Source organism: Equus przewalskii, chromosome 14 (assembly GCF_037783145.1).
Source record: "Equus przewalskii isolate Varuska chromosome 14, EquPr2, whole genome shotgun sequence".
Taxonomy (NCBI): Eukaryota; Metazoa; Chordata; class Mammalia; order Perissodactyla; family Equidae; genus Equus; species Equus przewalskii.
The window spans coordinates 88,172,675-88,192,233 of NC_091844.1; the positions used below are offsets into that span (position 1 = coordinate 88,172,675).

At 44.9% G+C, this 19,559-nt stretch overlaps 1 protein-coding gene across 2 annotated transcripts; it reads left to right on the forward strand.

Moving 5' to 3' along the window:
* Nucleotides 1-4,091: 4,091 nt before the first annotated feature.
* On the forward strand, nucleotides 4,092-19,326 carry RNASEH1 (ribonuclease H1). 2 transcript variants are annotated; one of them, XM_008509605.2, is made up of 8 exons: nucleotides 4,092-4,386; nucleotides 5,293-5,408; nucleotides 8,427-8,591; nucleotides 10,245-10,344; nucleotides 11,343-11,397; nucleotides 11,717-11,801; nucleotides 12,334-12,458; nucleotides 13,451-19,326. In XM_008509605.2, the coding sequence occupies exons 1-8, from the start codon at nucleotides 4,256-4,258 to the stop codon at nucleotides 13,550-13,552; spliced, it is 879 nt and encodes a 292-aa protein (XP_008507827.1). In that variant the 5' UTR covers nucleotides 4,092-4,255; the 3' UTR covers nucleotides 13,553-19,326. The 2 variants fall into 2 exon arrangements, with proteins under 2 accessions (XP_008507827.1, XP_008507826.1); XM_008509604.2 differs by having other exon boundaries at nucleotides 4,128-4,386; nucleotides 11,331-11,397.
* Nucleotides 19,327-19,559: the final 233 nt, after the last annotated feature.

Sequence of the window (19,559 nt, forward strand, 5' to 3'; positions counted from 1 at the left end):
CTGGTGGGCTTGTAAACACAAAGTGCTGGGCTTGACCCCTCGAGTTCCAAGTCTGCAGGTGTGGGGAGGGGCCCAGAATTTCGATTCCTAGTAAGTCCACAGGTGATGCTTCTGTGGCTGGTCAAGGACCAACTTTGAGAGCCATGGACTAAGTCCTGGCCATATGTCTTCCTGTCTATATGGCTGTGGGCAAGGTACCTAATCACTTGAAATCTCAGCTTTCTCGTCTGTAAACAGGATAATGCTAGTATGTATCATGAGGCTTGGTCATGGCTGCATGTGTGTAGTACTCAGCACAGTGCCTGGGACAGAGTGCAGACTTCCTGAAGGAATGTGTAAATAGTTATCAGTGGTGTCTGCACTGCAGCGTGCTAATGAACAAATGTGTTATTTCTGAAGCAGGAGATGGCTTCAGACTTATCTGTCCAAAACTGCACATTTGGGGAAATCCTTACGCGTTTTGCAGAAATACGGTATAGAGAGGTAGAAATTTTTATTCAAGGAATACAGTTTGCAGGGGAATGTAAATTGGAGTTTTAAGCACATAGTTTCAACATATTATTTTACATGTGGTCCTATGTTGATCTCTAATTAGATTATAGAAAATTATAATTTTATAGGTCAGCGGTTCTTAAGATTTGGCCTCAGGACTCTCTGCACTGTTAAAAATTATTGAAGACCTCAAAGAATTTTTATTTATGTGGGTTATGTCTATTGCTATTTACCATACAAAAAATAAAATGAGCATTTAAAAAAATTATCTTTTAATTCAATAAAATAATAAACCCATTTCAAGTTAATATAAGTAATATGCTTTACTAAAAATAACTATATTTTCCCCCAAAAAAGTGAGAAGAGGCATGGTTTCACATTTTGCAAATCTCATGAATGTCTGGCTTAATGGAAGACCAAATTTATCCTTCCCTTCTTTTCCCTTATATTTAGTGGTTTCTGCATGTGTATGTAACTCAAGGAATGTATTTTTTTATTTTAGTTGTTCTTAGATTTCTAAGAAGGATGTCATATTTTCGTTTGGGGACTTGTTTTACTCACTTACTATCACATTGCTCATATTCATCCATATTGTGCGTCGGTGGAACTCGCTTCGGTCACTTTGCTGCAGAGCCGATGTGGGGTCACTGTGACACCGCTTATTCATTCATCTTCCATTGATGGGCATTTTGAGCAGGTCCACATTTTTGCATGTAAGCACTGGCACTATGAATGTGTTGTGCACTGCGCTCACATGGTGTGCATGTCCAAGGGCTTCTCTTGTGTATATACCTGCAAAGGAAAAACGCCTATTTTCCTGTGTCAACAGAACACTTCTGACTCCAAATGTGTGGGTTTCCACACCATGCAATTCTGACACTATCTGCCGGGACTTCATGCAGACCCCGCAGGTTAAGGGCTCAGTCCCACAAGACTGCCCTCCACTTCAGACGCCAGTCACAAGTAGTGGGTGCCCAGGTTACTCACACTTCCATCTGCGTGGCTACAAAGCAGGGGTTCCCAGGACCCACCTCCTCAGGTTCAATAATTTGCTTTAACAGCTCACAGAACTCAGGGAAACACTTACTTATATTTACCTAATAAGGGATACAATGAACCACCGGATGAAGAGGTACATAGGACGAGATACAGGGAAGGGACAAGGAGCTTCCACGCCCTCTGCAGGCACGCCCACCCTCCCAGCACCTCCACGTGTCCACCAGCGTGACAGCTCTCTGAACTCCACAATTCAGGTATTTTTATGGAGGCTTCACCATGTAGGCATGATATTCACTCAATCTCCAGCCCCTCTCCCCTCCCTTTCTGGTGACCAGTGCCCATCCTGAAGCTGTCCAGATGCCCACCAAGAGTTGCCTCGTTAGAACAAAAGATGCTCCTATCACCCAGGAAATTCCAAGGGATTTAGGAGCTCTGTCAGGAACTGGGGGAAGACATCAAATATATGTTTCTTATTATGGCACAACCTGGGAGCAGGATGGCAAGGTGATGACGTATACAAGTGTTTATAACTCTAAGAGGTAATACCAAGGACTTAAAAGGTCAAAAACAAAGCTTTAAAATTCTTAGTCAAAAATCCTGGTGAATACTTTTTTATGGGCAGTGGCTCTCAGTGTGGTCCCTGGACCAGCAGCATCAGCATCGGGTGGTGATCTGTTGAGCAGGCACTTCAGGTGAGGAAAAGCATTGGATGAAATGCCATTGTCACAGGTGATCAAGGAAATGTAAATGAAGACCACAAGGAGACGCCATTGACGCCCATCGTCATAAATGAAAAAGTCTGACAAAACAGTTATGGCTACAATGGGGTATAGTGGGCTCTCAGAGTTTTCTGCTGAAAGCAAAAATTGGTGCAACCACTTTGGAAAAGTTTGTCATAGCCTCTTAAGTCCCTTCTTATGATTACATCAATAATCTACTGGGGCCGGCCTGGTGGCATAGTGGTTAAGTTCACATGCTCCACTTTGGCGGTCGGGAGTTCATGAGTTCAGATCCTGGGCATGGACCTTCACACCACTCATCAAGCCATGCTGTGGCAGCGTCCCACATACAAAGTAGAGGATGACTGGCACAGATGTTAGCTCAAGGCCACTCTTCCTCAAGCAAAAAGAGGAAGATTGGCTACACGTTAGCTCATGGCCAATCTTCCTCACCAAAAAAAAAAAGAAAGAAAGAAAGAAAAGAATTGATACCTGTTAAAAACTTGTTCCTGATTGATCACTTCAGGAAGAGGGCTCTCTACCACATTATGACTGATGTCATTAAAGAAAGATGACAGCACCTTCTGCAATTCCTGGTAGGCAAAGATACCACCTAACATTGTGTCACACTTACTCTCATTCACATTGTCTCTCACTCTCATAGTCCTCTTTCCTATCACCCGGCTTATTTCTTTTATACCCCTAACAACAATGCTCGATTGCTTGTTTGTTTTACATGTCTAGCATTTCACTCCCCTCACTAGAAGGGAAGCTCTGTGTTGTCTCACCAGTGTCTGCAACAGCGCCGTTCAATAATTGGAGTCACATAAACAATTTAAACTTTTCTAGCTGTCACATTTAAAAAGTAAAAACAAAGCTAATTTTAAATATATTTATTTAACACAATATATTCAAAATATTATCAGTTCAACATGTAATCAATATAAAAATTAATGAGCTTTCACCTTCTTTTTATTTTTCACACCAACGTTTCAAACTCTGGTGCCCATTTGACACTCACAGCCTATCTCAGTTGAATTAGTCCCATTTCATGTGCTCAATAGCCACGAGTGGCCAGCTCTGGATAAGCGGCTGGTATATTGTTGGCACTCAGTGCATACCTACGGAATTTTTTAGCGGACCTTGAGAAATAAGCAGAGATGGTTTTGTTATCTCTAATTTGCAGGTTATAATGGAGAATGACAATAGCTATTTCTATTTGGGTACTTTATGTGTCAGGGAGTAGAGTGTGCTCTTTTCATAATTTATTTCATCTAATATCTCAAAACCACAACTTTTCGCAGTGGGAGTTTTCATTCCCATCTTTCAGCTGATGAACTAAGTCTCCAAGGGCTAAGGCCTGGACTGAGACCACATGTTCCCTGGTAGGTACCGCGGCCCGGCCCGAGGCGTGCGCAGAGTGCCAGGCGCCCAGGGGGCCCAGAGCTCCCAGCACGGCCCCGAGGACACGCGGACGAGGCCCAGAACTGCGACGGAGGCGGAGCGGAAGGAGCGGCCCCGACGCCCAAAGACCCGCGGAGGATGGAGGCTGGGCAGCGTCGGGGCACGTGCAGCGGGGTCAGAAGGGCGCCCGACCCCAGGCCCCGCCCTGGCCTAGGCTCCGCCCCGTTCCCCGCCCACCGCCCAGGCTCCGCCCCTCCCTAGCTCTCGCCCCCTCCCCACACCCGGCCCCGGGCCTCTGGTACCCCACGCCGTGCCTCTCCCTGCTCCCGGCTAGGCCCCGCCCCGCCCCAGAGCCCTCCCCGCTCCAGCCCCGCCCCGCCCGGGGTCCTCCGCCCGGGCCCCACTGCCTCAGGACGACCGGATGCTTAGGAGCTTGAGGAGCACGCGGTTTCAGGCCCCGCCCCCCCGGCCCCGCCCGAAAGCGCGTCATCTCTCCGGGACGCGCGTCATTTCCCCGGGACGCGTGTCATCTCCCCGGTACGCGTGTCATCTCCACGCGCCGCCATCACCGCAAGCTTCCTCTGTGGGATGTTGGCGCTAGGTCGGGAGGCGAGATGCTCGCCGGTGGCCGGGAGTAAACCATGACCAGGCTTTTGGGCGTGGTGCACAGAGTCGCTTTGGCGGTCGTGCGCTGCAGTGGCCGTGGCTGCGCGGGGCTCAGCATGTTCTATGCCGTGAGGAGGGGCCGCAAGGCCGGGGTCTTCCTGACCTGGTGAGTGAGCCGCGCCTCCCGGAAGGGGGCCCGGGGCAGCCTTCACGGCGGAGAGGCGGGCTGTCACCCTGGGTGCGCGGCCCTCGGCCTAGGGTTGAGCACGGGACCCCCCGCGCCTTCCCGCCGGCTGCCTGGGCCGTGGGAGCCCCGGGCGCGCCGCCCCCCCGCCCCGGGTTTATCCGCCGACGTTGGCCCGCGGGTCCCTGCCCGAGGCTCGACTCCGTTTCATTTTTGTTAGGAATATCAGTGGCCAAACTCGACTTAATCATTCCTTTTTGTTGCAGTGAAAGAATTTCCAAGAAGTTACACATAGTGGAACTCAGATAATTTCCTATGCTTTTAAGAAGAGAAATTGTGATAAGTTAATATTTGTATTGCAGTAACAATCCTTTGAGATAAGTGGGATTATTCTCATTCTCAGGTGTAGTTACTTGGTCAGGACGTTCACGGGCTAGTAAGTGACAGATGTAGGACTTGAACCCAGATGTTCTGACTCACGACCAGGACTCTTCCCGCAGTGTGGTATCAGGGTTTATCATCAGTCTATGTGCACCCTTGTGCTTCCCTATGCAGCTGTGCTACTGGGGAGGAAGCATCTCAGAAGCTGACTTTTTTGCTGTAATGAAATGATTGATAGATTTTTTTCAGAGACCTAAAAATTCTGGTATGCTTCGAGTTTGGGGGGAACCTTATGGTGGTGGTGTACCATCTGCCTGGCACGTAGCGTGACACAGGGTAAAGAGTTAGACATGCAAGATAAAACTAAACAGTGAGGCAGGACCCTTTCCCCCCTGGAACTGACAGCCCCAACCTTTTTCACACTATTCCCAACCTAAGAAAAGAATGTGAGAAAGGGATGAGTGAAAGAGGGAGGGAGGAAGAAAGTAACATTGCACTCTCTTCCAGGAATGAGTGTAGAGCACAGGTGGACCGGTTTCCTGCTGCCAGATTTAAGAAGTTTGCCACAGAAGAGGAGGCCTGGGCCTTTGTCAGGAACTCTGCCAGCCCCAATGGTTCGGAAGGTAGTCGTCACCTCACATGACTGACATTTTAACCTGTTTAAAGCATTTCATATCCCAGATGTCACTTGATTTATAGCTATTCTCTAGGCAGATAGAGAAGATGTTACAATTATTTCCATTCTACAGATTAGGAAACAGCCTGAAAGCAATTTACCTTAGTGGTTTCTATCAGTAGCAGTATTAGAGATGAGCCAGAACTGCGTCTCCTGTTCTGTTCAGTGTCCTCACTATACTTCATTCCATCTTTTAAAAAATACTTGTTCTTTTTAGGGCCAGCCCTGGTGGCCTAGTGGTTAAGTTCAGCGCACTCCACTTCGGCGGCCCAGGTTCAGTTCCTAGGCACAGACCTACACCACTCGTCTGTCAGTGGCCATGCTGTGGCAGCAGCTCACATACAGAAAGAGGAAGATTGGCAATGGATGTTAGCTCAGGCGAATCTTTCTCAGGAAAAAAAAAATACTTGTTCTTTTTATTGGATTGGAGAGGCAACAATTTTAAAGTGGTGAATGTATGCATCTGTAGGGTGTTTCCTTTTTATTTAGGACAGAGTCACACAATTGGAATTTCCTCCAGTTTCATCTGCTGTAGAAAGTGTAGTTATTTGAAGTTTAAGGACTAATATAAGAGACATCGGGTATGTAGGGAGACTCTCCTTTAGAGCACAAGATTTAAAAAATATATCTTAACCTACCTTGCAGAAGCGATTTTTCATTAACTTTACTCACAAACGTTTTTTACTACAGCAGATTAAGACTGACCAGAGGATGGTTTGAATCCGCTTATCTTAGACAGTCTGTCTAGAGCCTGCTGAGATGCTCGAGCATTGAACACCTGCTCCTTTGGGATGTCATAACAATTCTGGACACAGAGTTCAGGGAGAGGCAGGTCACTCTGGGAAACTTCCCTCAAGGGCTAGCTTCTGAAGCAGACGGAAGCTCACTCATTGTGCGTCTGCTCCACCCTCCATTTCCCCAGCAGCTTTTCAAGGAGCTTCTGATGTGACAGGCACACTTTCTACCCTGATGGAGAAATAAGTTGGGGATAGAGACAAGTTTGGAAGTGTGGCTCTTGTCTTGGTCAGCTTCTTAATACTTCCTTGTCACAAGATTTTGTTTTAACCTACTAGTAACTTATTCATATTTCAATTCTTCCAATATCAGTATGTTTCTATTTATTAAGTACTCTCAATCTTAAGGCAAGCCAGTTCTTTATGTCTATGAATCTACCTTTCTTAGAAGTTACAGAGGCCTGCTAGTCGGAGACTTATGCATATAAAGTGGGATTTCACATCTTTAATGTTCGGGAATCAAACCAAAAAAGGAAAAAATGTTAGCCCCTTTCCCGGTTTCTCTTTTAATGTTACATTTATCCTTATTTTGAGATTACTGAGCTATTTGCTAGTTATTGTGTTTTATATAAGCTGATTTAGGGTTACTTTACTCAAAGATAAAACACAATTTTGTAAAGTAAAAACTGTGTGACACCCGTGGTCTCCTTTTCCTTCAGAGTCTTATCTGTTCTTTAAAATCTTTTGGTCCAATTTAACTTCTTCTGTTATAGTAAATTAAATCAATGTTTTTATCAATATTAAAATCCTGTAAAATTGCACTTTGACTTGTCCCTGTGTATTTGAGTTTATTCCTGTAGAGTACTTAGAGGATTATTTTCAAGGAAAATATAAGGTAACACAAATAGACTAGAGTGGAAATATCAAACATTGCTCTATGTGTGATGGTGACTTCACTCAAGTTTTGCCTCAATCACCTTAGCAACCTTCTGAGAGGTGTGCGTTGATACACTGTGCCAGGCAGGAGATTCTGCCTCGTACCTGTTTAGTGGGTGCTCAGTAAATGTTGGAGCCCATCTCCACATCCCTGGTTTAGGGCTTCCGAGCTAAAAGTGAACTCTGTAGTGTTGAGTTGAGGTGGTTATTTTGGAGATCCAATTACCTGCTCCTTCCGTACCCCTATCCCCACTCCATAAAATGGTAATGCTGCTTCAGATCACGTGGTCCAGTGCCTCATGTTACAGAAGCCTGGAGGGGCTAGGTCAGTTGACTGAGTTCCCACCTCATGAAAGGTGGAGCTCCGTTGAAACTCCGGGTTTTTAAATCCTGGTCTAATTCAGCTTCCTGCCTCAGCTGCCGTGAAAATATTAAAGGAGTGGGTGAGATACTGCTGCCCCCAGATGAACTGAGAGTCTGTGAGAATCCCTTGAGAGTTGACCTAGAGTCCCCCCCTGCTGGGCTGCTGAAGGAAGGACGTGCAATAGCACCCTCCTTGAAGGATGCAGTCCCTTACGCCTTTTGGGTTCTTTTTCCTTTCTTATGTCCTGTTATCTGTTTAAGGTCTACTTACCCATGTGTTCTTAGTTTTCCTAGAGGGTCTCAACTTGGAGTATAATTAGAGAATTCGGGGCGGTGAGGGGCAGGGGGTTGAACCACGGATACCATTGATCCTATATACAGAATTTTGATCGTTGTCTTTTCTGGAGAAAGAGCCCATCAGATTTTCAAATTGTTTATGATCCCTAAAGGGTTCAGGACCCTTAGTACTATCTCCATCGAAACCACATTTCTTTTTTAAGAGAAGCTTTTCTCTGTCTTCACATTGCCCTTATCAAGCTTATCATGGAAATGTAGAATAGTTTTATGGGATGTCAAAGTCTGAGGTGGTTTGCACTGCCTTAATTCATTCTCTCTTTATGGGGCCACATAGAGGGGGTATTTAAGTATTTAAGTCTGATTTAACTTAATAAATGTCTCGTCTCTTTTTTTTTTAATTTTGCTGAGGAAGATTTGTCCTGAGCCAACATCTATGCCAGTCTTCCTCTATTCTGCATGTGGGTCACTGCCACGTGGCCCCCGATGAGTGGTGTAGGTCTGCACCCAGGAACCAAACCTGGGCTGCTGAAGCCGAGCACGCCGAGCTTAACCACTAGGCCCCCACATTTCTTGATTCTTAATCATTTCCTGTTGTGTTCATTGTTTCTGACTTATGAGTAGACTCTGTCTTTCAGGGCAGGAAAGTGAACATGTACAAAAGTTACAAGCGAAAGCTAACAAGCGACTCCGCGAGCCCTTGGATGGAGATGACGGTGAAAACACAGAGCCTTGTGCAAAGCACGTGAAACAGAGCACAGACTCGATACCGTCAGTCAGCAAAGACGTGTTTTCTTATATGGGTAAATCTTTCTTACATTTTTCGTTCTTCATATAATAATGAAAATATGTCTGTGTGCAAAAGCTTTTCTCACTTTCTTAATGGGGACAGTTGAGTTATGTTTAATATCCTCGTTCATCTCTTAAAAGGCTATTTAAAAATCTCTAAGGTCACTTTTGTAATTGATCAAATCGTACAAAATTATTAAAATTTTAGATGTTCACAGGAAAACCATTACATAGGCTACAAATGAGATCACCAATCTTTGGAAATACAGCATTTCCTCTGCACACAGGGTTTCCAGGTCGCTGAGGTAGAGGAAACGTGGAGACTGCAGCCTCTTCAGATAAGAGAGGGCTTGGCAGAGCTCCTTTTAGAGTCAGCTAGCACCGCATCTTAACCTCTCCCTTCGGATGATTCTGCCTCCTCCTGGGAAGCCGGATAGCCCTAGCTTGTCCTGCACCTTTGACTCCAGCGGTCAGGTGTCTGTATTTAATGACTTAGTATATAAGTTTCTTTTTTGTCTTTCACATGTATCAACAGAAAATGGGAATAAGTAGCATTTTTTAATATAAATCAGTGTTATTTGTAGGTTCCAAATTTTCCTCCAAGAAGAAGCCATTTTATAGTTTAAAGGAAACCAATAGAAAATGTTTTATCAAGATGTATGAAGACTGTAAAAATCAATTTCACAGTTATGTAAAAAAAAAAAAAAACCCAAATATCCTTGAGTTGGTTATTTACCATTAGTAATTGAAGCAAATGTTTTTGGATTGGAGACAAGCCATTTCCATTGTCCTGACAGTTGCTGGAAGCATAATGGCACCTCACACAGTCTCTGACGTATGCTAGGTACTCACAGTTGAAACAGAGTTCAACGACTAGGAAGGCAGCCTTGTTGATGGCATCAAGTCCAGTTGAACCCAGGAGGGTTGCCCACACGTGCGCCCTCACAAACTCCCCATCCTACTCTTGCTGGGACTTGCTTCTCCGTCGTTTCGCAGCTTGCCTCTGCCGGGTGCAGTCTACTGTTCCTTGCTCCCATGCCCCTGCCCTTTGACACCTGCAAGCTGACTTTTCCCACTGGCCTGCTGGAGTGTTCTGCTGGTCATGAGTGGCCTGTGAGTGGCCTCACACCAGTCCTTTTCTACTTGCTCTGTACAGCGTGGGTGCATCGATCATACCCTCTGTCTCGATGGAAAGAAGCAAAGGGGGGGGACCACAGTTCACCAGTGGCAAATATACTAAGAAATAATTAGATGGACGTTTGTCAGAGGACTTGACCTTCTGGGAGCAAATCCCCATCATGCCCAGGCACTGCTTGTCTGGAAGGACGGCTCCTGGGAGTGACCATGACCCCGCCCCCATGAGGAGAGGGGCAGTGGCGTTCCCTGACTCCTGCAGGGGCGTGAGCAGCAGTTCTCACTGCAGCGGGCTCTAGGTTTACGGAGTGAGTGCCTTCGCCTCGGCTACAAAATGTGAGTGGATTCCAGGCAAAAAGTGTCAAGTGCTCTCGTATAAGGAATTGATAATGTTTTCCTGGACAGAAAACTTCTACAGCATCATCAAGTTCCCTCTCAGTTTAAAATGCTAATTCAATCTTAGTAAAATTTTTAGGCGAATTGCAGTTTTTAGTGATGTTGGTCTAGGCGCTCACTAAGTTTCCCTCTTACAGGAGAATTTGTGGTCGTCTACACTGACGGCTGCTGCTCCAGTAATGGACGGAGGAGGGCACGAGCAGGAATTGGTGTTTACTGGGGGCCGGGCCATCCTTTGTAAGTAAATTTAAAAAGTTGAGTTTTTTTAAGCTTCACATTTCACCGAATCATATTCCAAAACTTATGAGAATGAGGCAGGAGCTGCTTATTGTTCAATTATCTGATAAGCAGCCTTGGCAGGGGATAGCGAAAGAGCAAACTTTGGTTCAAGTTGACACTGACGGCTTTGTTCTTGAGAATGTACACTTACCTTAGCGTTGCTTTGCTAGCACTAAATCTTGACAAGTCTCTGTGTCTCACTGATAAGATTTTACACCAAAATGACCTAACTGCCCCTAGAAGAGTCCCCCGTGTCCCTGGGAGATGGTTTGGCGAGGAGGCACAAGGGGCCGTCATCAGATTGGGAACCCGTCCTAGCACCACAGCTCTTCTGAAGATGTGAGCAAAGTCAAGGTGACGTGAAGGATGGCCGTCCAAGAGCCCCTGGCCCCTGAACGTGAAAGAACTTGGATAGTCGCTGACAGCCTTCAGTTCGGTGTAAAAGAGGGATTGGACCCGTGTGTAGTAGCCACGCACCAGTCCTGAGCGTCGTCCGGTGTTTACAGGTGCTCACACCCGTGTTAGGCGTAGTTAATGTCACCTGCTCAGGAAGAATCCCACTGTACATTTCTCTTGAGCTTCGTAGTCTGTACAGCCCTGTCACTTGGATGTCTCATTTCAGCCTCAAACCCTGTGAGAGGTGGTGAGCTCGTGTGACACCTGAGTGTCCGCAGGGTTGATGCTTGCCCTAGACCACGCACTAAGATAGTTCAGGTCCAGAAATTAAGCTTCCCTTCTGACTTCTCATCCGGTGTTCCTGCTACATGCCATACATGGTGCTTTTCAACAAGATGCTAGTATCGTTGGCTTGATTGTTAAAGGCTGTTTTTATATGATGCTTTCTTTCATATTTCAAATAAAAATATATTCAAGCCTATATCCAATAAGAGGCTTAAGGAATCACTTTGAGAATTAGCTTTATGATTTTTTTTTCTTTTGTACTGTTTTGAAACCAGAAATGTAGGCATTAGACTTCCTGGACGACAGACAAACCAACGAGCCGAAATTCATGTAAGTTATCAGATATATTTTCCACTAAAAATGTAAGTTTAGCATTGACTGTGAACATACCATTGAACTCAGTTCAGAAGATGCTTGGTTTGGGGTTAGTGACAATTCTGAAGGACAGAAATTTTCTAGAAAAATGCTGAAACTTATTTCCTATAGCTGTCTACACAGAATTGTCTGTGTAGCATTATTTCACAGAGTATATAATTATTACAGACAGCACAGAAAAAGGGATGTTTAAATTTTTGAGGTTATTTTGATTACCAGTAATGTTGAAAGCTGAACGTTTTCTGTAGCATGACGACTGACTTGTCTCTTGAAGGCAGCCTGCAAAGCCATCGAACAGGCCAAGGCTCAGAACATCAATAAGTTGGTTCTGTATACGGACAGTATGTTTACTATCAATGGTAAGCTTTTACCTTTTCCTTCTTTCACTGTTTTTCTAGTAAATGTGAGGGGAAATAGGTATTTCCTTCCCCAATAGGAGGTATTGTGTCAGGGCAGGAACCAGATGGTAAATGGGGATGACAATTGGGTTGTCAAGTATAAAGGAAAGTGAGGACTTGGGAGCCCAGTTCTGCCGCTCCAGGATTTGCCACAAAGGCATTTCTTTGCCAGGCACTGAAGATGTGGCACTTTGAATCTAACTACGTAACTAACTTAAGATGGTGTGCTGATAGCTTCTTTGGGAAATACCATGGGCGGGATGAAGAGGCTGGGGAGGGCTTCCTGCAGGAGGTGACATCGTACTGGTCTGAGAGCTTTAGTCTGAGTACAAGTGGGAGTAAGTGGACAAGAAACAGAGTGCTTAAGGTCTGTGCCAAAGGCCAGGGTGCTACTCAGAATACAAGGGGGGATGACTGTAAGAGGGACATCTAGGGAGGAAAAGAGGCCGGAACAGTTGAGATTAACTGATCCATGAGTGTGCGTTTCTTCTAGGTATCACTAACTGGGTTCAAGGTTGGAAGAAAAATGGATGGAGAACAAGCACAGGGAAAGAGGTGACCAACAAAGAGGACTTTGTGGAGCTGGACAGACTTACCCAGGGCATGGACATCCAGTGGGTGAGTGAGCTCTTAAACCATCCTGTCTTATGACCAAGTAAAGCAAATTGACCTGAGAGATTTATGGTTTCCATAAGTGAGTTAATGACTTAAGTTAAAGGAATAGTTTCCATGAAATTAATACCCTAGTGTGTATTAGAACACATTCAATTCTTTTGATCGTCACATAAGCAATACTGCTGTAACAAGAGGGTACCAGAGTGTGCAGAATGCACTGTTCTGGTACTGTGGTCGAGGGGCCATCTGTATTCTGTATTTTGTCCTCGGCCGGGCACACCTCATCACTGTTAAAGTGACTTGTAATAGTCAACGTGTTGGTGTCTTCGGAAGCAGCTGTAATGTTAAATAAAACTAATTTATAGTGTATTTTGTTACAAGTAAAGTTGTGTGATAAGAAGTTAGTAATATGTTTTTTCCCAAAAAGGAAGTATCTTTTTTATAATTGATAATTTTTATTAAAATTATTTTTTCAAACAATACAGAGCAAGTTAAACTGCAACCATTTTCTTAACCCTACTTTGCCCTCCCAGCCCAGGACCACTGATAACAAACAGTTGGGTAGCTGGCATTTATAACTTGCCTTTCAGCACCATAAATGCAGTCAGTGGTTAAATCAGATAAGTACACTTCTTCTAACAGCATTTAAAGAGAATAAAGTGTGAGTATCATAGACATATCCATCCATCCATACGAACGTGCTTTGCCTGGAAAGCTTGTCAAGTCCCATCATGAACTGGGAAAAAAGCAATACAAACAGTAAAGTGCAATTTATGGAGAATCAAAATGGAATTTTTGTCAACGTGTCCGTTGCATGAGTGTGTTAGGAATCTGCAGTCTGCTGTTTAGAACTGTGTTGAGGAAGAGGGGCATGAAGGAGAGCTTTCTCCTGCTCAGCCTGCCCTGAACAGTCAACATTTTTTGCAATGAGGATGTGGTCATGTGGTGTTTGTGTAAAAAATTAGTAAAAATAACAGGGAAAATTTATTTGACAGATGCATGTTCCTGGTCATTCGGGATTCGCAGGCAATGAAGAAGCTGACAGATTAGCGAGAGAAGGAGCTAAGCAATCTGAGGACCGAATGAAGTCATTTTAATTCTTGGAAAAACTTGAGCCGGTGGCTGTTTTCTTACTTTTACTTACTGGTGTGAAAAACAAAACCACAGGAGCACCTTTGCAAGTAGACGGGGAGACACCACTGTCAACCTAAGTCAGAAAGGCCAGGTAGCGTTCTGTGATGCCGCGTGATAAACAGTAGTTAAATGTATGATAAATTGAGCATCCTTTGAGATTTGAGAATTGTTTGAGATTTCAGCATTATGCTTTATTGGGCTTGATACTCTTCTCATTAGTTTTACTGCAGTCTGGACAAAAGTTTTAGGACTTTGATTTCATAAGGATGAATAGAACATTGGTTAAAAAATGCAGACAGGAAGTGTTGAAGTATTCTGAAAGAGTTCATTTACCTTCCAGTTGGGAGGATTGTGTCTCAGGGTTTTCGGGTTGACATGTGCCTGTGTGGGGGGACTCCCTTGCTGTGCAGCCCATGTGGGCCCACAGCTCAGCAGAGGATGTGGGCTGGGTCTTACCTGGCTGGGCACCCGTGTACAGGGCAAACCTGCACATAGGTAGCCCTGGCTGCTCGACGTTTGTGTAGGAACGGTTACCACCATTAAAGACCTAGATGTGTAAATAAATCTTCTAAAATTTTCTTTGAGTGTTTTTGCTAAAAGCACTATGCAAATTAAGAAAAAGAGTGAGGGGCCGACCCCATGGCCAAGTAGTTAAAATTCTACACACTCTGCTTCAGCAGCCTGGGTTCATGTTTTCAGATCCCAAGCACCGACCTATTCCACTCATCAACCATGCTGTGGAGGCATCACACATACAAAAAATAGAGGAAGGTAGTACAGATGTTAGCTCAGGGCTAATGTTCCTCAAGCGAAAAAAAGAGGAGGATTGGCAATGGATGTTAGTTCAGGGCAAATCTTCCTCACCAAAAAAAAAAGTCTGATGTTATTTATTTATTTATAGCTTTACTTTTTATTACTCTTTTAGAACATACAGAAAATGACACAAAACAAATGTATAGCTTATTGAACTATCAAAAGGTGAATACCCCTGTAACCTCCATCCAGGTCAAGAAATACAACTTTGCCAGACACCCCAGAAAGTTCTCCAAATGTCAGTCCAATCACAGCCCCCTCTCCCTCCAAAACTAATCCCATCTTTTATAGAAATGACTTCTTTGTGTTTCTTTATGGTGGTTGGTCTTGGCTTTTTTTTGTACTTTTTGAACTTGCTATTTCTTAAGTGGCTTTAATTTATAGGCCCCCTCCATCCTGTTCTTACAGTTTGTCTGCTGAGAACCTGGGCCACTTGTCCTGTCATTTCCTGCAGTCTGGATTTTGCCGCTTGCGCGCCCACGGCACAGTCTGCGTTTTCTTCTTCCTCTGTACTCCCTGCACGTTGGCAGCTGGGGCAGAGGCTTGATCGGAATCAGGTTCTTTCATCGGAAGCTGTAGCCAGTTTTCATCTTTTTTATGTTGACAGCTGCCAATGCTCAGTGCCTAGATCCATAGTCGGGGCTTGCAAAATGGTGATGTTCTGTTATTTTGCTCGCTTTATTGGCTGAATGGTTTTAGGAGAAGATGCTTCCCCTCATCTACTATTCAGTTTCCCGGTGGTAGAGTTCATATAAGACAGGCAGGATGGGTGCTAGGATAATTAGTTCCCTGTCATCCTTAGAAGGTGACCAGTTAAGACTTTCTGTTTATCTATTTGTATAACATGTATATGTGTGTGTCATGAACTCATGGACTTAAGCGTATTTGATGGGTTTCAATTCATTGCAATTTTTGTCTTTATTGACCCAAACTGTAGCTTCTTTGTCCTGTAGGAGGGAGCCTCTTCTGGTTGGCTCTTGATTTCTTTTGGTGTTCATGTATGCACACATTTATGCATGCAGACACACATACATGTACAGACCACATGCACAGGACACTCACACAGTCCACGCATGCGCAGACCGCATGCATGCACGCGCACACGGTCATTGGTAGCTTCCTTGCAGTCTAGTGTATCAAGGTGTTCTCAACCCATCTTGTACCTTTCCTGCTCCAAATCTAGAATCTGCTATTTCTCTTAGAATCTCTGATTTCTTTTCACTGACACAGCCAGGGATGCTCATTGCTACTGGGTTGATCATTGTTTATAGGCCTTTTCAGTGGACAGAGTTATGAAAAAAAATATACACACACACATATTTAAAAATAAAATATTTTCCGAGCTCATGTTGGTATTCCCAGTACAAATTCAGGATTCCAGGGTGCGTAACCCCTCCTATGTTATGTCCGAGTCTCCCTCTACATTGAGAGTCCTGATTCTCAGGCCCTGGGGGCAATGGAGTAGAATATCCCTTACTTAGTTGCTAGCTTTATTCCACTTTAACGTACAGTATTTGGATCCTGGTACTAATGCTGTGCTATTAATTGTAGTGAAAACTTTACCACATTTGCCTTGTCAACCATTACATCGAATCTCTCCCACTTATCCTCATTTAGTTGTATTTCTGTGTATTTAGTGCTTATAACGAGTCTCGAGGTCAGTGACATCTTGGGAACCATATTCCCTGCGTTCCTGAATGTTGAATTTGGTTTCTATCCTTCATACTTAGAGATTGATTTTGTAGGATATGAAATCCTTTGCTTGCATTTTCTTTCCTCGAGTAACTAAAACATTTTATTTAGTTTTCTTCCAGCATAAAGTGATGCATGAAAAGCCTAATAAATCTTACTTTCTTTGCCTTGTAAGTCATGTACTCCTCTTGCTTAGATGTCCAAAGGACTTCTTCCTTTTTCTTTATTCAGTAATTTTATTAGAATGTGTCATGTGTTAGTTGCCCTGGGTCAGTATTTGCAGGTGTATGGTATGCTCTTTCTATATCTGTTTTCAAATCTGCTATTTCAGGAAGATTTTCTTGAATTGTGGTTTAGTGTTCTGTTTTTCTTCTAATGGTTGTGGACCCAATTCCAACGTGTGGCGAGGAGGGAGGCAGGGTGTTCCCAAACCACCAAGCAAGTCTCCAACCCCAGCACGTTGTGCTGCAGTTCACTTCAATTCTGACACTGTGTACCTGGAGGTAGCATCAGATCCCACAGGTTAAGGGCTCAGTCCCACAAGACTGCCCCTCCCACTGCAGACGCCAGTCACAAGCACAGCTGGTCACTTGCTCCTCTAACTGACAGGCTATAGGTTGGAGGTTCCAACGACCCCCTTCTTGGGTTCAGTGAATTTGCCTCAGCAGCTCACAGAACTCAGAGAAACATTTTACCAACTAGATTCCTGGCTCTTCTCAGGAAGAGCCATATGCAAGAGATGCACAGGGCACAAACTGGAATGGGCATGGAGCTTCCGTGCTCTCTGAGTGCACCGCTCTCCACAAATCCCCACGCGTTCACCAGCCCAGAAGCTCTCCAGACCCCTCCTTTGGGAGTTTTCGAGGTGTCATTACACAGGCAAGATTGATTAAATCATTGGCCATTGGTGATTGGTTCAACCTCCAGCCCCTCTCCCCTCTGGAGGTTGAGGGTGGGACTGAAAGTTCCAACCCTCTAATCACATGATTGGTTCCCCTGGTAGCAGCCTCTGTCTGGCTTTCCAAAAGTCACCTCGTTAACATAACAAAAGACACCTTTGTCTCTTAGTGCTCAGAAAATTCCAAGGGTTTTAGGAGCTCTGTACCAGCAAGGGGGACAAGACCAAATGTGTATTTCTTTTTTTTATTTTTAAAGACTTTGTCTTTTCTTTTTCTCCCCAAAGCACCCCGGTACATAGTTGTGTATTTTCAGTTGTGGGTCCTTCTAGTTGTGGCATGTGGGATACCACCTCACCATGGCCTGATGAGCAGTGCCATGTCCGCGCCCAGGATTCAAACCAGTGAAACCCTGGGCCGCCGGAGCAGAGCGTGCGAACTTAACCACTCGACCATGGGGCCGGCTCCCAAATATGTATTTATGATAAGTCACACTGGCTTTGGTTTTCTCTGGAGGACCCTCTTATCTGTATGTTGAAATCTGATTTGCCCATCTTCAGTATTTGCTACTTCATCTTGAATCTTTTATCTCTTTCTTCATTTCTTTGTGTTTTTACATGTTCTCCTTTTCATGTTATGTTTCTAAAGGCATTATTTGCTGTCTTATTTGCTCTTGATTCTCATTTCTAAAATTGCTTTCCTGTCTCTCTGATTTCCTTGTGTCTGTCTTCTTACTCCTGGTGTTTTCTGATGCTGATATCTTGTGTCGGGTTTTGACGTTGTGAAGCTCCTTTTGAAGCAGTGCGTTTTGGTCTGTGTGATGGGCACGTCTATCTGGCGTGCCCTCATGGCCTATGGGGATGTTCGTTCTGTGCCTTTTTCCTTTTTCTTAGAATAGTTCTGTGGGATTTGACCTCGATCCTCACCTGTTGCTCACTGTCCTAGTCATTTAGTTTAGATAGCTCTTCTCACTTCACAGAGCTCTCTCTGTTGGATTTTGAATAATGTTAAGAATGGTGGCCAGCTTCTTGAGCTCCGCAACGTGAATCTGGACCCTGGTCTCCGTGGTCCCCGTCCTGCCTGGTGCTGGTTCTGCTCCCGGCAGCGTGGGTCCCTGATGGGTCAATTGCAGCAGTTCTTGGGCTGCATGGCTCCAGTCCTGATCTGGTGCAGGGCCTTGATCTACTCGCCGCTAGACAAGAGCCAGTCTGTCAAGAGGCAAGCTGGTGGAGAGAGGAAACTTTACTTAAGCAATGAGCTAGCTAATCCGAAGAAAAAACACCTTGAAGGGGAACTGATTTGGAAATGACTTATGTAAGGCAGAGAGGGTTGGGGAGGGGGCTCGGGGGGCCAGGTATTGGATGACCACAGACCATTGGGTGCCTCTCCATAGACAAAAGCTTCAGATCTGCTGAATTTGACGTTCCTGAGGAATCTGAGAAAACATTAGTTACTTTCTTATCAGAGAGAGAAGGAACAGTTTGGGCAGAGGACTTAGATCTTCTGCTAACAAGTCATTGTCTCTACCGGTCACTGACTGGCTACTGATCAGCTTGCCCACATGCAGTTTCAGGCGTTTCTCCAGAGCATGCTGTGAGAGTAAGACGGGGTGGGGAGGAGGGTTTGGGCGTGGAGTCTCTCGTGGTAACTCGGTCTCAGCCCCTCAGACCTTCTCACAGTGGGTGCCTCGCCCTCATCCACCCCTGGAGCAGGCAGAACCGCCCAGCTCCAGCCGCTGCCCTCACACTGGCCCTGCACACCTTGCCTGGATGCCTGCTGGCTCCTCTGGGCTTCTCCGGCTCAGGGTCCATCAGGGGCCCAGTTACCCGGCTTTGGTTTTCCCCACAGGTGCATGGTGAGCAGGCCATGGGCTTCGCTGCTGTGCTTTGGATTTTGGGCAGTCACTGCATCATCTTGCTTTTAAAACGGCTTGATTGAGGCATAATTGACTGATAATAAAGAGTGCATATGTACAGTGGGCTTATGTGTACACCCGTGAAAGCCCCTCCACGCTGCTTTGAAATCCTCCCTCCCTTCTCCATCCCCAGGGGACCACTGATCTGCTTTCTGTCACTGTCGACTAATTTGTATTTTCTAGGATTTTATATAAATGGAGTCATACAACCTAAACTCTTTTTGTGGGGGCAGCTGCTTTTACTCAGGATAATTATTTTGGCATTTACCCATGCTGTGTATATCAACAATTTGCTTCTTTTTGTTGCTAAGTAGTATTCCATTGTATGCATAACCACAGTTTGTACCCATTCTCCTGTTTATGGACATTTGGATTGTTCCCAGTTTCTGGCTTTTATAAATAAAGCTACTGTGAACACTTATGTACTAGTCTTTCTGTGGACATACTTTTATTTCTCTTGGGTAAATGCTCAGGAGTGGAATTGGTGCCAAGTGTTGACTCAAATAATCCATAGCCAATCTATAGATGAAAATTTGGGGGAGTTTATTCTGATCCAAAATGTGAGGACCATGGCCCAGGGCCTTCCTTCCCAAAGGAAGAAAGGGCACCAAAGAAGTGGGTTATACAGAGTGGTTATATACCCCCAAAGAGGAT

Bases quoted from the DNA above. Each gene is read 5' to 3' on its own strand.
- RNASEH1 (XM_008509604.2), top strand. From the start codon at position 4,256: ATGACCAGGCTTTTGGGCGTGGTGCACAGAGTCGCTTTGGCGGTCGTG. The intron at 4,387-5,292 runs GTGAGTGAGCCG...ACTCTCTTCCAG, and splicing joins GCCGGGGTCTTCCTGACCTG to GAATGAGTGTAGAGCACAGG. The intron at 5,409-8,426 runs GTAGTCGTCACC...TCTGTCTTTCAG, and splicing joins CAGCCCCAATGGTTCGGAAG to GGCAGGAAAGTGAACATGTA.